The sequence below is a fragment of the Takifugu flavidus genome, chromosome 7 (genome assembly GCF_003711565.1).
Source record: "Takifugu flavidus isolate HTHZ2018 chromosome 7, ASM371156v2, whole genome shotgun sequence".
Taxonomy (NCBI): domain Eukaryota; kingdom Metazoa; phylum Chordata; class Actinopteri; order Tetraodontiformes; family Tetraodontidae; genus Takifugu; species Takifugu flavidus.
Genome location: NC_079526.1, coordinates 737596 through 752387, shown reverse-complemented (window position 1 = coordinate 752387; position 14792 = coordinate 737596). Strand labels below are relative to the sequence as shown.

General features: G+C 44.2%; 1 protein-coding gene across 4 annotated transcripts in view; it reads right to left on the bottom strand.

Annotated features, from left to right (window-relative positions):
• The window catches only part of LOC130528251 (inactive N-acetylated-alpha-linked acidic dipeptidase-like protein 2), a 350820-nt gene that overhangs the window by 173251 nt on the left and 162777 nt on the right, over positions 1-14792 (bottom strand). For 2 of the 4 annotated variants that reach the window (XM_057037405.1, XM_057037404.1), the window contains exon 3: positions 7316-7434. The exons of the other annotated variants lie outside the window; for them this stretch is intronic. Coding sequence is in view for 1 of the 2 variants with exons in the window: in XM_057037404.1 (XP_056893384.1) it covers positions 7316-7434 (119 nt within the window). In the remaining variant the exon portion in view is untranslated. The remainder of the gene's footprint in view (positions 1-7315; positions 7435-14792) is intronic. 4 annotated transcript variants of the gene reach the window in all.

Below are 14792 nucleotides of genomic sequence, written 5' to 3'. Positions count from 1 at the left end.
AACTCCCTTTTAACAGGAAGAAACCTTGAGCAGGACCAGGCTCATGTAGGGGGGGCCCTCCTGCTGATGGCCGGCTGGGTAGAGAGAGAGGAGTAGGGGGAGGACAGGTAGAGGATAGAATAGGTAGGAGAGGAGAGGAGAGGAGAGGAGGAGAGGAGAGGAGAGGAGAGGAGAGGAGAGGAGAGCATAGAGCATAGCGCATAGAATTAAATTTAATTGAATAAGGTGCTGGTTGAGTGGGTCAGCAGGGTCGGAGGTCAGTATACAGCTCTGAAGGTGGCGATACCTGCAAATGGATACAGAAGGGGGGGGAAAGCAGAAAGACTACACAGGAAATAGCATTACTAGTCTACTTGATGAGGAGAGGAGAGGAGGGAAGAGGAAACCATGATCCAGTGGGGTGACAGAGGCCTGTCAGGTGATCATGTTTCTGGACCCCGGCAGCCTTGGCCTATAGCAGCATAGCTAAGATGTTGACCTAATGATTAGACGACCCCCTAAGTATGATAATTTGTCTGTCTATGATAATAACTGGAACTACAGAATTAGTAACAATAAGCTTTTTCAAAGAGGTATGTTTTAAGCCTAATCTTAAAAGTAGCGATGGAGTCAGCCTCCCGTACCTGGACAGGGAGCTGGTTCCATAACAGGGGGGCCTGGTAGCTAAATGCTCGGCTCCCCATTCTACCCCTAGAAACTCTGGGGACCACAAGTAGACCAGCATTCTGAGAGCGGAGCGGTCCATTGGGCTGGTAAGGTGTCACTACTAGGATGGAGCTAGGCCTCTGATGACCTTGTAGGTCAAAAGAAGGGTTTTAAAAATTATTCTAAATTTAACGGGCAGCCAATGAAGAGACGCCAGTACAGGAGTAATGTGATCTCTTTTGTCAATGCTAAGAGCACGACATGCCATGCATGTTTAGGTGGCAGGCCAAAAACTCATTCTCATTCTCAACTCATTCACTCAATCATTATTTATCAGCATCTGTTACAATCAAGATTGTCTCTAGGCCCTTTCCAGAATCCCAGGGCCTGATCCCCAACAAGCAGCAGTGGCAAACTCCTCTTTAATGGTAAGAAACCTGGAGCAGGACCAGGCCTGTAGTGGAACCTAACATATTAATCTAAATATGGTCCGTCCTATGTAATTTTTAATGCAAAATCAAAAACCAACTGGGCTACAGCAGAGTAGAATTAGATAAAAAATACAATTTATACCAAAATATGTCCAGTTCTGACCCCAGATTGTGAAGGGTTTCCACTGATGGTGAGTTTCATCCAAAAAGCTGACTAGGTGGTGCCTGTGAGTTATGTCTATTGATTGATTTGGTTGAAAAAGGAAAGCTGCATCTTAAGACATGGGAAGTGAACAGATTCTTTATTCTAAATTATATACAAGCTTCTACGTTATTGATCTCCGGCTGTTGATGGAGCTGGATAGACCACCCACACAAATAAATTGAGATTTGAGATGGTCTGCAGTCGTTTCAGTCTATGGCATCATCACCTGATAACAAACACATGCATCCATAAAACTGTGAGGAAAAATTAAACAGAGAAATGTCTCTCCTTCTAAGCTTCCTTCGCCCATCTGCCATTCAACAGGAGTTTCCCTCCATTATGAGCCTGAGCCTGCTCCAGAATGCTTCCTGTTTTCTGCCCCCTTGGCTTGTCTGGGGTCAGGAGGTGGGTTTCTGTTTAGACTCGGAACACAGTCTGGACTGTAACAAACACTGTCAATAAAGTGGAACTAAACTGACTGAAACTACCCAGAGAATCACAGACTGGTGGAACTGGACTAAAACAAATAAACATGAACTCACATCAATGAAAAAAATATATTTACAGGAAGAGGAAAACACTCTTTGAAATTCTAATTTAAAGCGTACATGCACCACCCATTTTGTTTTTTTTTTGTTGTCTTCAGTGGGTAGAGAAAATATAGTTTTTGTTAACATAATTTAAAAAACCAAAGTACACATCAGTAATTCCTCGGAAAGGAGGAAACCATGTGGGATGGAACAAAGAAGATCAAAGTGGTTGGTCATTTATTCAACTCTCGGTGCTAATCAGACTTGAGGAAAGTGGGACACAGGAGTGCTCTCTGTTTTTGTGGAGGTCTGGCAGTGTGCTCCTTAGAGTCACTCGTGAGCCTATCAGCTGCCTGCAGAGCAGCAGAATTTAACTCACAGCTTATTGGAATCCATCTAATAGCCGAGACCACCGTAGGCTCTCTTCATTTGCACATAACACACACGCCACATCTCACTAGCCAGGACCCATCCATAACCATGGCATCAACATCTGCCTGCTGCCATGTAGTTGTTACAGGCTGCAGGGCCATCAGAGAAAAACCTTTATTTTTATAGTGTTCATGAATTAAAGATGGCTTTCCCTGGGGTGGAGAAGGAAAGTCGAGACTTTATGGATGCTTCTCCCTCCAAAACATTAAATCTTCTGAATACCACAGGCCATGTCTGAGGATGTTAGACACGGAAAACAATAAGAGCCACACGTTCTTATCTGCCGTTTTGTTTGTATTTCTTCCTCAACACTTCTTTTCTGCCTTGCTTCCAGCCTTCCGAGTTGTTCCCGCTATATTCCCACTTCTCCGACTTTGAGTCAGTTCATTAAAACCTGATTACACACAAACAAACAGGTTTTATAGTCCATTATGGCTGAAGGTCAGGGCTCCTTCCTGCAGAGGCTGATCGATCAAGGCCAAAGGGCCTGTAGTGGAATGAAGCCACTTTCAGCTAAAGGTGGAAAACAGGTAAAATGCATCATATAGAATTCCAATTCCCTTATAGTACATCAGAGGTGCCCTGCCAAAGCTTTGGTGACAGGAGGCTTTTTGAGGACTGAATTCATTGTCATTCTAAAGGGTTTGAGATCATTTTCAAGAACGTTCATTACAGTGCTGGATTCAGGTTTCAGCAGACGAGCGGTCATAAAGGGATGAGCAATAGTGCTGAGGCCTGCTGAGATGTTTTAAATGGCAGGACATTTGGGTTTCAGGAAGCCAAACAGTGTTGAACATTTCCTGAAACTGTCAAAGGCAGATGAGAGCCAAGGCTTCCATCCACGGCAGTGCTGCTCTGCTCCTCCTATTGTTCGTAAAGCTATATATGATCAGAAACACAGATCAAGTCCTTAATGATCAAAGTCCTTAATAAACAGCCTTACAACAATTGTTTTAGGGCTGTGCTGAAGCAATTCCAGCAACTGCTGAAGTCAATAGTCTATCAAGAAAAGTTCTGTAAGTTAAAAGGAAGACATTGAAGACATTTCGCCTTCTATCCAGAAGGCTTCTTCAATTCTGAACTCGCTGAGGCCCGAGCTTGAAAATATAGCCCCCATTGGCATGATGGGCATGACCTGGATAATTTGAGAATCTACACAGACAACTGAGTTATCATAGCTGTTGTGGCTCACTAACATGTCACATATAAAGAAGTTGTAATTCTGAGAAGCGTTTGGGCATTTGTTCTGGGGATGTCGGGGCTGGCCCTACCGTGGGTCTCCCCTAAACCGCAGTCCAGACCTGGGTAACTGGCATGACTGGGACTGGCGCTGCCCAACACAGGCGGCAACAACCTATGAGGTGACTGTCAAGATGTAACTATATTATTTGAATCAAGTCACATCCATTCCCTAGTCCCTATTTCAACACATGTCTTGCTGGTGATATATCTTACAACAACACAGAAATGGACCATTTGCATGCTGAGGCACACAGCCATCAGCCCCACAGCTGCCTCCGCTTTTATCAGACACACCATCATCATACATGGCCATCAGGGACTCCACCACAAATACGTACGTCCATGTTTCCCTCTCACCTCCTCAGTTTGATGTCTCCCATCTTTTCCCTTGTTTAATTCCCAGTTCTCTGGTGGCCTCCACCAAATGAAATGCAAATAGGCCTGCATAACCTGGGGCATCATTTATCTAAATTAGTGCGCTGAGTGTGGATCCCCACGGGGCACCCATATGCTAGTGCACTTAGCATCATTAGCGTCATTAGCCCGTGTCAAACCATTAATTACACATCAAGCCAATCAGTTTGCTGGTGGCTTGGGGTTCCGATCCACTCTGGAGTTCAGTGGTCAAAGAAGACAGACAGACAGGCTTGTATTACTGAGCCAAAGATCTCTTAGCATATTTGGTCATGACAATATCCTTTCAAGTTGAAAATGTCTGTTTGAAACATTTAAGGAAATTATATTTTATGTCACTGAAAGTGAGCGATCCTGGCTGATGTGGAAGAAAATGGGAACAAATCAGGACAACACAGCAGCCTTTGCTAACCTTGACAAGTTGTTCTGTCACAATTTAACATTTTCTTTTCAGCAAAACCAATATTTTCATTTGATCCCTAATGATCTTGAAATGCAGCAGATGTCATTTCAATAAAAGCTGCTTTCAAAATGCTGCATTTCATCGTTCTTCTAAATGTATGCAGGGTATCGTTTTGTGTCCATCCATCCAGTCAGTCAGTCAGTCAGTCAGTCAGTCAGTCAGTCAGTCAGTCAGTCAGGCAGGCTGGCTGGCTGGCTGTCTTTTCTCAGCAGAGAGTGCCCCAGTATCAGTCCATCCATCCATCCATCCATCCATCAGGAGGCCGATTCAACATAGGCCAGTAACAATTGGAGTTAGATTCAGATCAGATTAGATTTGAGACAACAACAAACCCTGACAGTCCATGGACTGAGGGTTACATCTGATAATGTTGAAACAGCACCTCTACAGCTGCTGCAGAAGCTAACACGATATACTGTATGTTCGTTGTGGAATTAACAGTTTTCCTCAAATTTGATGTTAAAAGCAAAAAATGGCCGAGTGTGAGGATTTGTGCGAGTTTGATAAGGATTAAATCATGATGGGAGATGACTCTTAAACTGCAGCTAACGTGGGCTCTTCCCAGCCTGTAGAGGTCAGCATAAATCAAAACTGTCAGAAACTTAATTGCATGTTTCTTGTAGGCCTCTCTACTTTGGAGGTCTTTTCTTGCCCACTTGCCTTCTTTTTTTTCTTTTTTCCCGCCTTAGTTCATTGCTTGCTTGTTTCACCTGTGCCTTGTTCCCTGCATGTTTATAGCTCTGCATTGTCTTTGTATCCCTGTATTGCAACCTTCTCACATTACTTCATGTTTGCTTCTTATGTAAGACCAGGCTGTAGTTCATGTTGGCCTTTTTGTCTGTTCATTGCTTGCTTGGTTGCCTGCAATGTTAGCCATTTTGGTGTTTGACCATCAGACAGAGTGTTGTAGAGGTTCAGGACATGTCCTCACTCAGTGCCCACTAAAAAAGTCCAGGATCATCGGGAACCAGAGGCCTACTGGTCACCGCCAATCCTACCTGCTTCTTGACCACAGCTCAGCTTTTCATTTTCCTTGGGCCCCCATGGACATGTCTGTCCTCACTGATTATAGACCTGAAGAGGTTAATAGATGAGAACATGGCTCAGCAGCTTCAACTGCACCTACAGCCTTTGTTCTAACTTTGATGGTTAACATTTATTCCTATAGGTACTCACTCATTGTGGTGTATCCCTGGCTCTATGTATCCTTCACTACAGGGAAGATATTGGGGTGGTCAAGCCTGTCACTTATCCTGTCTGTCTTCTCTAAATGTCAACATTTATCAACAAAGCCCTCCCCCCACCTCTAAGATGCTCAACCCTCCTTGCGGTGAGTATCAAGCTCCTCAGGACCACAATTGCCCATCCTAACTTCAATATTTCCAGGATAAGGCCTAGCCAAACCAGTCCACCAGTGGGAAACAACTGTGGAGTGTAAAACAACTGTAGTTGTGGAGTGTTAGATAGTTTTGGAGTGTGGTCTCTAAGTATAGATCAAGTGGCTCAAAAGACATTACACTTCTGTCATTATTAAAAAATACACACAGAGAGAGACCCCCCCCCCCCATGCCTGCAGCATATCTGTGCAACCTTTACAACAATGGTAGTGCCTTCTCACCCCCCCCCCCCCCCCCCCCCCCCAAGAAGTGTGTGCTCTATGTGTGTGTGCTTTCTTTCAGGATTCTCGTCAATAAATAGAGGTCCTATTAAGCAAGCAGCCATATTTCCTTCTTTATTTCAATTCATCACCCATCAGTGGAGAACTTTTATGTGAATAGTGGTGAATCACAATCATGCCACTGACATTACAACAAAATCCAATTCTTTGGACTGTGACACATCAAAATGCACCACTTTAGTTAGCAGAAACAATGACGGTTGGAAGTCCATGTCCACCATTTTCAAACCACACATTTAAAGTGAGAATAGAACAAAGTAAATTGTAGAATTTCTTTCAACTTCTTTCTCTTTGTCTTTTGGAGAAACATAATCCCATTTCGAATTGAATGAAAGCAACACACATCAGAACGTTGAGCCAGGGTCATGTTTCCCACCCTGAAAAATGAGGAGCGCGTTCAAATGGTTTGAAAGTTCTGGTTGGGTTTCAGATGCCCAACAGTTGAGAGCTCAGTGATCTTCTCATGGGTCCACAGAGGTCACATAAGTGCACTCAAATCTGGAAGATGCTTTTTGGGGACTTTTGGAGGTACTGATGTCCGCTTGGTGGCATTGAGTCGCGAAGGTGTTGAAGGATTTGCTAGAACTTTTGCTTTGTAAATGTTGGAGCGGGACGTGATGCACTGATATAGACCACCTCACCACTTCACTGGAATGATGTCCTATATTTAGACTCACTTGTGTGGTTCTGTTCCCTTGAGACTGGCAATGTTACCTGGTCATTGTCCTGGTGTCAGAACATGCCACCTGACTAGATGCATGTTTCCTTCTTGGCTTTGCTTCTGTCTGTTTTCTATGTTTCAGGAAATGTTCCTGCCAATGGTGTCATCCATGTTTCACCATTAAGCACTTAGTGTATACATATATAGAATACTTAGGCTGCTGCCAAGGGGGAAAAAAACATTGTATACCTTAAAAATAGAAAAAAAAACATTCATTTTCAGTTGCATCGGCCCTAATTAAAGAAGGATGAATAATTGAGGCGAGAATAAAACCATAAAATATCTTTCTGCCACTGGTGCTGTCTGTTTGTCATAGGATTTTCTAATGAGCTACAGCAAGACTCCTCATGTTTCTAGGTGTAAATACACATAGCAATGCTTGCCATATCCATTAGCTGGACAACCCCAATGTGCACACACAGAGACAGAGCTACTGGAACGTCTGTACGTCCACGAACACACATGCACATTCAGGCTGGGTGTGCTTGTGTGTTTCCCCTATGTGTGTGTGTGTGTGTGTGTGTGTGTGGGGGGGGGGGGGGGGGGGTGTCTACCTGGCCGAGCTCTGGTACAGACTAGGTGAGCAGATGGTCCGGAGCTGGTGACACTGAGCCAAGACAAACAGTCCGATTGATGATGCCTTTGAGTGAGAAGGTACAAAGTATCACAGCCACTAAAAAGAAAAATAGAGAGAGAGACAGAGGGAGAGAGAGGGATGGAGAGAGGAGGGAGAGAAAGAGAGAGACGGAGAGAGAGGGGTGCAGAGAGGGGGGGCGGAGAAAGAGAGGGATGGGAGAGAGTGACAGAGAGAGGGAGAGAGAGAGAGTTTGGAACTGATTAAGGGTCTGAGCATTAAAACTGCACATGTATATATGTGTGTGTGTGTGTGTGTGTGTAGCATGTATGTGTTTAACAAAACAGATGAAAAAGTTGTAAAAAGACAAAGTCAGCTGGATGAATGAAACATGATTTCTTTATATATTTTCTCTCAGGCATTGACAACAAAACTGTTAACAGGGAAAAAAGGAAATAAAATCAGCAATACATGTTCTGCGTATATGTCACCGAAGCACTGGTGACTTATTATCTATTGCTTGGAAATCAAATAAAAATGGTCTTTTAATTAACTGCTATTGTTCATGGATGAAAGTCTCTCAAAACATTGACACTGAGTGAAGCTTTGAATGTGTGTGTGAAACATTTACAATACAGGCTGCACGTAATTACTAAGATACACTCACACACATGCTACATTTTCTAAAAGCTATAATGTTGTTCAATTGTTGTCTTTGAAGGAAATGAAGCAGATTTTAGCAACATTAGCCATGTCAGTGAATTAGGTCAACAGATATGGAGAAACAAATTCTGACAGCAAACAAGAAACAAGGCAGCAAGTATTTTTAGTCCCGAGGAAAAAACAAGTGATTGTTGATATAAAGAGAAGGCTGCATGTCACAGCTTCCGTTCAGCTCATTTGGAAGTGACCAGTTTCCTCTCACATATGTGGATGGAGCAGAGTGAGCTAGCAGGGCCTCTGAGGCCACCTCAGTGCTTTAGCACAGCTCACCCCGGCTCCCTGCGGAGGCTGTCGAACACTGCAATAAAGCAGACAAGTGAGTGTGACAGGTTCGAGACTCATTATTGACTCATCGGCTGGATTTGACTTGTTCATGGTCTCTGCTCTCAGATACCACCTCTCAATAAACAGTCAGTAAAGGTGATGATCAATCAATCAATCAATCTTTATTTATACAGCATCTTATACAATCAAAATTGTTTCAAGTCGCTTTCCAGAATCCCAGGGCCTAACCCCAGACAAGCAACAGTGGCAAGGAAAAACTCCCCTTTAACAGGAAGAAACCTTGAGAAGGACCAGGCGAGGAGAGGAGAGGAGAGGAGAGGAGAGGAGGAGGAGAGGAGAGGAGAGAGGAGAGGAGAGGAGAGGAGAGGAGAGAGAGGAGAGGAGAGGAAACCATGACCCAGTGGGGTGACAGAGGCCTGTCAGGTGATCATGTTCCGGACCTCGGCAGCCTTGGAGTCAGCCTCCCGTACCTGGACAGGGAGCTGGTTCCATAGCAGGGGGGCCTGGTAGCTAAATGCTTGGCCCCCCATTCTACTCCTAGAAACTCTGGGAACCACAAGTAGACCAGCATTCTGACAGCGGAGCGGTCTGTTGGGGTGGTAAGGTGTCACTAGCTCCTCCAGGTAGGATGGAGCTAGGCCTCTGAGGATCTTGTAGGTCAAAAGAAGGGTTTTAACGGGCAGCCAATGAAGCGACGCCATTACAGGAGTAATGTGATCTCTTTTGTTAATACCTGTCAGGACTCTGGCTGTAGCATTTTGGATCAACTGGAGGCTTCTGAAAAAGTTTTTTGGACACCCTGATAATAAAGAATTACAATAGTCCAGCCTGGAAGTAACAAAAGCATGAATTAACTTTTCAGCATCATGCCGCGTCAGTAGCTTCCTAATCTTTGTGATGTTCCTCAGGTGAAAAAAGGCACTTCTAGAGACTAATTTAATGTGTGAGTTGAAGGAGAGATTTTGATCAAAAGTTACTCCTAGATTCCTCACAGAGAGACTAGATGTTAATGAGATACCATCTAGAGTGATCATATGATCTAATCTATCCCTGAGAGGTTCAGGACCAAACACCATGACCTCAGTTTTTCCTGGGTTAAGGAGGAGGAAATTTGAAGACATCCAGCACTTTATGTCTTTAAGACAGGTCTGGAGCTTCACTAACTTCTCTGTCTCCTCTCCTTCTCTAATTTTCCCTACGGGAAGCATGTACAAGGTGAAGAGGATTGGTCCAAGTACAGAACCTTGAGGACCTCCGCGGCTTACCCTACTGTATAAGGAGGGAACGCCATGGACATGAGCAAACTGGTAACCTACCTCTTTGAAAAAGCTTATTGTTGTTAATTCTGTAGTTCCAGTTACTATCATAGATAGACAAATTATCATACTTAGGGGGTCGTCTAATCATTAGGTTAACATCTTAGCTGTGCTGCTATAGGCCAAGGCTGCCGAGGTTTGGAAATATGATCACCTGACAGGCCTCTGTCACCCCACTGGGTCATGGTTTCCTCTCCTCTTCTTTCCTCTCCTTTCCCCCTCCTCATCAAGCAGACTAGTTATGATGATTCCTGTGTAGTTTTTCTGCTTCTCCCCCCCCCTCCCCTCTCTATTTATTTACAGGTATCGCCGCCTTCGGAGCTGCATGATGACCTCCGGCCCCGCTGACCCATGTATTTTTGTGTGTGTTTCTGTGCTCTTTGCCTCTCCTCTCCTCTCCTCTCCTCTCTCTCCTCTCCTCTCCTCTCCTCTCCTCTCCTCTCCTCTCCTCTCCTCTCCTCTCCTCTCCGTCTCCCTCTCCTCTCCTTCTCCTCTCCTTCTCTTCTCCTCTGTCTTTACCCAGCCGGCCATCAGCAGCCTACATGAGCCTGGTCCTGCTCAAGGTTTCTTCCTGTTAAAGGGGAGTTTTTCCTGGGTCATGGTTTCCTCTCCTCTCCTCCTCTCCTCTCCTCTCCTCTCCGTCTCCCTCTCCTCTCCTCTCCTTCTCCTCTCCTTCTCCTCTCCTCTCTCTCCTCTGTCTTTACCCAGCCGGCCATCAGCAGCCTACATGAGCCTGGTCCTGCTCAAGGTTTCTTCCTGTTAAAGGGGAGTTTTTCCTGGGTCATGGTTTCCTCTCCTCTCCTCTCCTCTCCTCTCCTCCTCTCCTCTCCTCTCTCTCCTCTCCTCTCCTCTCCTCATCAAGTAGACTAGTTATGCTGATTCTTGTGTATTCCCCCCCTTCTGTATTCATTTACATCATTTACAGGTATCGCCGCTTTCAGAGCTGCATGATGACCTCCGGCCCTGCTGACCCACTCGGCCGGCGGCTTGCATAAATAGTGTATTTTAGTGTGTTTCTGTGCTCTGTGCCTCTCCTCTCCTCTCCATTCTATCATCTACCTGTCCTCCCCCCTCTCCTCTGTCTTTACCCAGCCGGCCATCAGCAGGAGGGTCCCCCTACATGAGCCTGGTCCTGCTCAAGGTTTCTTCCTGTTAAAGGGGAGTTTTTCCTTGCCACTGTTGCTTGTCTGGGGTTAGGCCCTGGGATTCTGGAAAGCGCCTTGAAACAATTTTGATTGTTTAAGACGCTATATAAATAAAGATTGAAGATTGAAAGATTGGTATCTATCAGATAAATATGATCTAAACCAGTCTTGTACTGTCCCTTTAATCCCAATCACATGTTCCAGTCTATGTAACAGGATGCTGTGATCAGCACTGAGATCCAGCAGAACCAGCATATAGTCACATAACCTCAGCAGAACATAGAACAAAAAAACTTGCTTCGAGGAAAGATCCGACCTCGAAACATCCGCCAAGATCAAATCATATTTGCATTTGATTGGGTTCTTGGTGTGCCTTTTTCCCCCTTAAGTTGAAAGGTTAAAACCTGTCACTGTTACATGAAGGACATTCTGATATTGTAGCCAAATGTAGTGGAATCTTGAGTTATATAAAAATCAGCAGTATATCAGAAATTGAAAGTAATCCTGTAATTGCCCCGATATGTCAACAGACGTCAAGCGATCATATTAAATTCAAATACTTATATCACATCAGGAGTCCAGTCAGAAGATCTAAATTGTGTCAGCCCCTGAATAATGTTTACATTTACTGTTTTGGTGTGTAGCCCTTCCTTCTATAGCTCCCCCTTCACTGATCCAGGTTGCCAGTTAGCACCAAGTTGCTGCTACCAACGTTTCAAATCACACATGTGAGAGGTTACTGAACCTAAAAGAGCTCTGAAATGAAAGCTAAAACATCTCGTTGCTAGAGACTCTCTAATAACTTAATTAATGTAGACACCAATGCTTCTAATCATCTCTGCAGTCCAATAATGCTAGCCAGTTAGATGATACAGATGCTGATAATGTTAACAATAATAATTATTATTTTATTATGATGGTCTGACATTGACACCGGTTGTATCAGCGATCTGAGTAGCATCGTCATGCCGATGTGACCAATTTCCTGGAGCAGGAGGAGCTGGCAGCCAGAGCTGGAACGGGGCCTTATGGCCTGTTTGATAATGTGCTGGCTGCTGCTGCTGAGCCAGACTGGAGGTCTTTTCTGCAGCCATCTGGACCAGTGGGCCGTTCACTTTGATTCCTGCATGCCTCCCTAACTTGACCCATTGGCTGACTCCCAGGGCAACACTGTGGTTGACAGACTGTCAGCGGTGTGATGCACCTGTGTGTCTGACAGACTTTGGGGACTTTTTTGGACAAAGTCCACTTCTTTACCACTGGGGTATTTCTGATCCAAAGGTTAACATATAGTGGGAAAGCATATAATTATGTCAATAATAATCACAGATGTGGAAGACAAAGTGTTGAGCAATGTTCAGGTGTTAAATCATGAGGAAAATTGGTTTTATGAAGGCATTTTTAGAAACACAGTACAGTCTGGCCTGAGTAGATTCAGGAAAAACTGAGAAACTGACCAGCTCTTTGTGCTCACGAAGCTCGTATGTCCTGTCAGGAGGAGTTCCAGACCACCATGACTGGTGAAATGGTCCATCAAATGGATCCTCCTATCACTCCGGGACCCCTGATGGCAGCAGCTGCTACTCCTGCCCAGGCCGTGCCTCACGCTGGGGCCGGCATTAAGTTAGCCCCTCTGCAGCATTTCTCTGGAGCAGAGATGGGCAACTCGCGTGCTCGATGGCTGGATTCACGTAGGGATTTCTGTCCTACCAGGCAGAAGTGTTGTATACCTGTAGGATGGAAAACCTGGCCTCAATCAGCCCTTGTGGACCGGAGCTGCCCATCCTTGCTCTGGAGTGTTGGAGCAATTTACACCCTTATAGACTGTTCTATAAAGGTGCCCTATGCCTTCCCCACTGAAAGGTCCAAGATGGTCTTCATAATTTCCCACCTGTCAGGCAGAGCCTGAGCTTGAGTCAAATTTCAGAGTGGTGTGCCACACCAAAGCGTGTAGATCATTGATGACAGTCCGACCCAAGCACACGTGAGCAGAAGTTCTGCTTCACCTCAACCTCCACATCAGTTGGAAAACAGTCAAGAGTACTGTCGGATGTTTAAGCTGTTACAGTAATATTAGCACTCTCATGCTAATGTACTACAGAGCTGGAGATGCACTTCCTGTTTGCAGAGAGATCAGAGCATTTTATTAGCTGGCAGGTTTGTGCTAAACCAGCCTGCAAGTGTTGACCTGATAGGGAGTTCTGGCAGAGTTCAGCTCCTCACCACGCTGTTGATTAATGGTTGTGTTGGCTTAAATCTGTTGCTATACTCCTGGTACCTGGTCATCAATTATAAATGCTGAATTAGTGATTAAAATCTGCACCTTATGTGTTATGTTTCAGCTTCTTCAATTTTGTAAAATATATATATATATATATATATATATATTTTCAAGTTTTCTGTGTGTGTTTGTACATCTCATATTATCACGGCATAACATGATAGTTTCATGTTAAATTGTTAAAAAAAAAAATTGCAAAACCTTGAGAAATGTCGTGCTACTGAGCTGATTATTTTTCTTTAGTAATTAAAGAAGAATCAAGAATGAGATCACTTGAGATTTTTTGAGCCATCTTGAATTTGGGTTTCCCTTGTTTCTAGATGGCAGTGTCCAAGTGTCCAAGGATGTGCGATACAGGTTCCACTTACACTGAATTATTACGCTTCAGACAACCATAAATGTGATGTCCAGATAGGTGGAGGGCGGGTTCAGTAATTCAAGGTTTTTGAATTATTCCCATTAACAACCACAAGTTCACAATAACGTGGATATATTCAGTTGGGCAGTCAGATGCTTAATTAATATGACACAATAGTGTAAATTATATGTTATAAACCCAGGAAGCTGTGGGAAGAGGTTGGGAATGAGAGTGTTGGGAGAACAGAATAATGAGAAGCACCAGGCTGAGGGGGTATAAATACAAAGGCAAGAAGAGCATTTGAACAGAAATAACATCTGCTGTTGTGAAATAATCAACCTGGCAAAGTGGTACACAAAACAAGGCGCCCACAATTCAGCACAGCTGTTGGGAAAGTACAGTAAATACTGAAGCACAACAGCGGAGCCTGGACTAAATTCATCCATTCATCAGTGTCATCAAGACTGCTCACCGAGGGGTCAAAATCAAGGGCAGTGTGAATGAGTTCTAATGTCAACGATCTGTTCATAAAGTCAGCACAGATCAAGTTTTGGGACATGTAGGTGGTTCCTGCTCCATCCCTCCCTGAGATGTGAGGAGTCACTTCCTGTTTACTGATCTCCCATCATCCTCCTGTTTCCTATATCATAGATGAGTGTGAGAAATACCCTAACCCCTTAATCTTGTCTTTTCATCATCACAGCTGAAATCCAGTGAGACTCATTGATTAGATGGGCTGCAATAAATCATGTTGCTAATTGGAACAAACACTGTTTAATGTCAGAGACAACCAATAGTTGGCAAACTAGAAGACTGCATCCCTGCAGAAGGCCAAAGGAGTACCATCAGATTCATGCCATTGATCTAATCAGCAGCTAAAAGGCCAGAGCAAAGCAGGGACCCCACTGCTGCGCTGCACCTTTTAACATTTCCAGCATGTACATCATAACATCTTATTGTCTCTCTTTGGCCATGTTGGTACATCTGCTGTCTGACAGAAGTAACACATCTCAAGTACCCTTTTATAAATGTAATAAGTCACCACTTTATTCATGCAAATTAATAGTAAAGTCAACAGACATAACTTATAAAAAAAAGCAATAAAACCAATCTGAAACACAAGCAGATAGTAAATCAGACAACTAGATTTCCCCATGAAGTTCATTCCAGAGCACTACAAAGAATTGATCCTCTTCAGGTTAAATCTGGGACTCTCTTCACTGAAGATGACATTTGATTGAGGACCTCAGGGCCCACACTGATAAGTATGCCACAGAAAGTCCAGGACCATTAGTGGGACAGATCCTCAGAACTGACTGGGTTTCAAAGTGAATCCTAAAACATAGTAG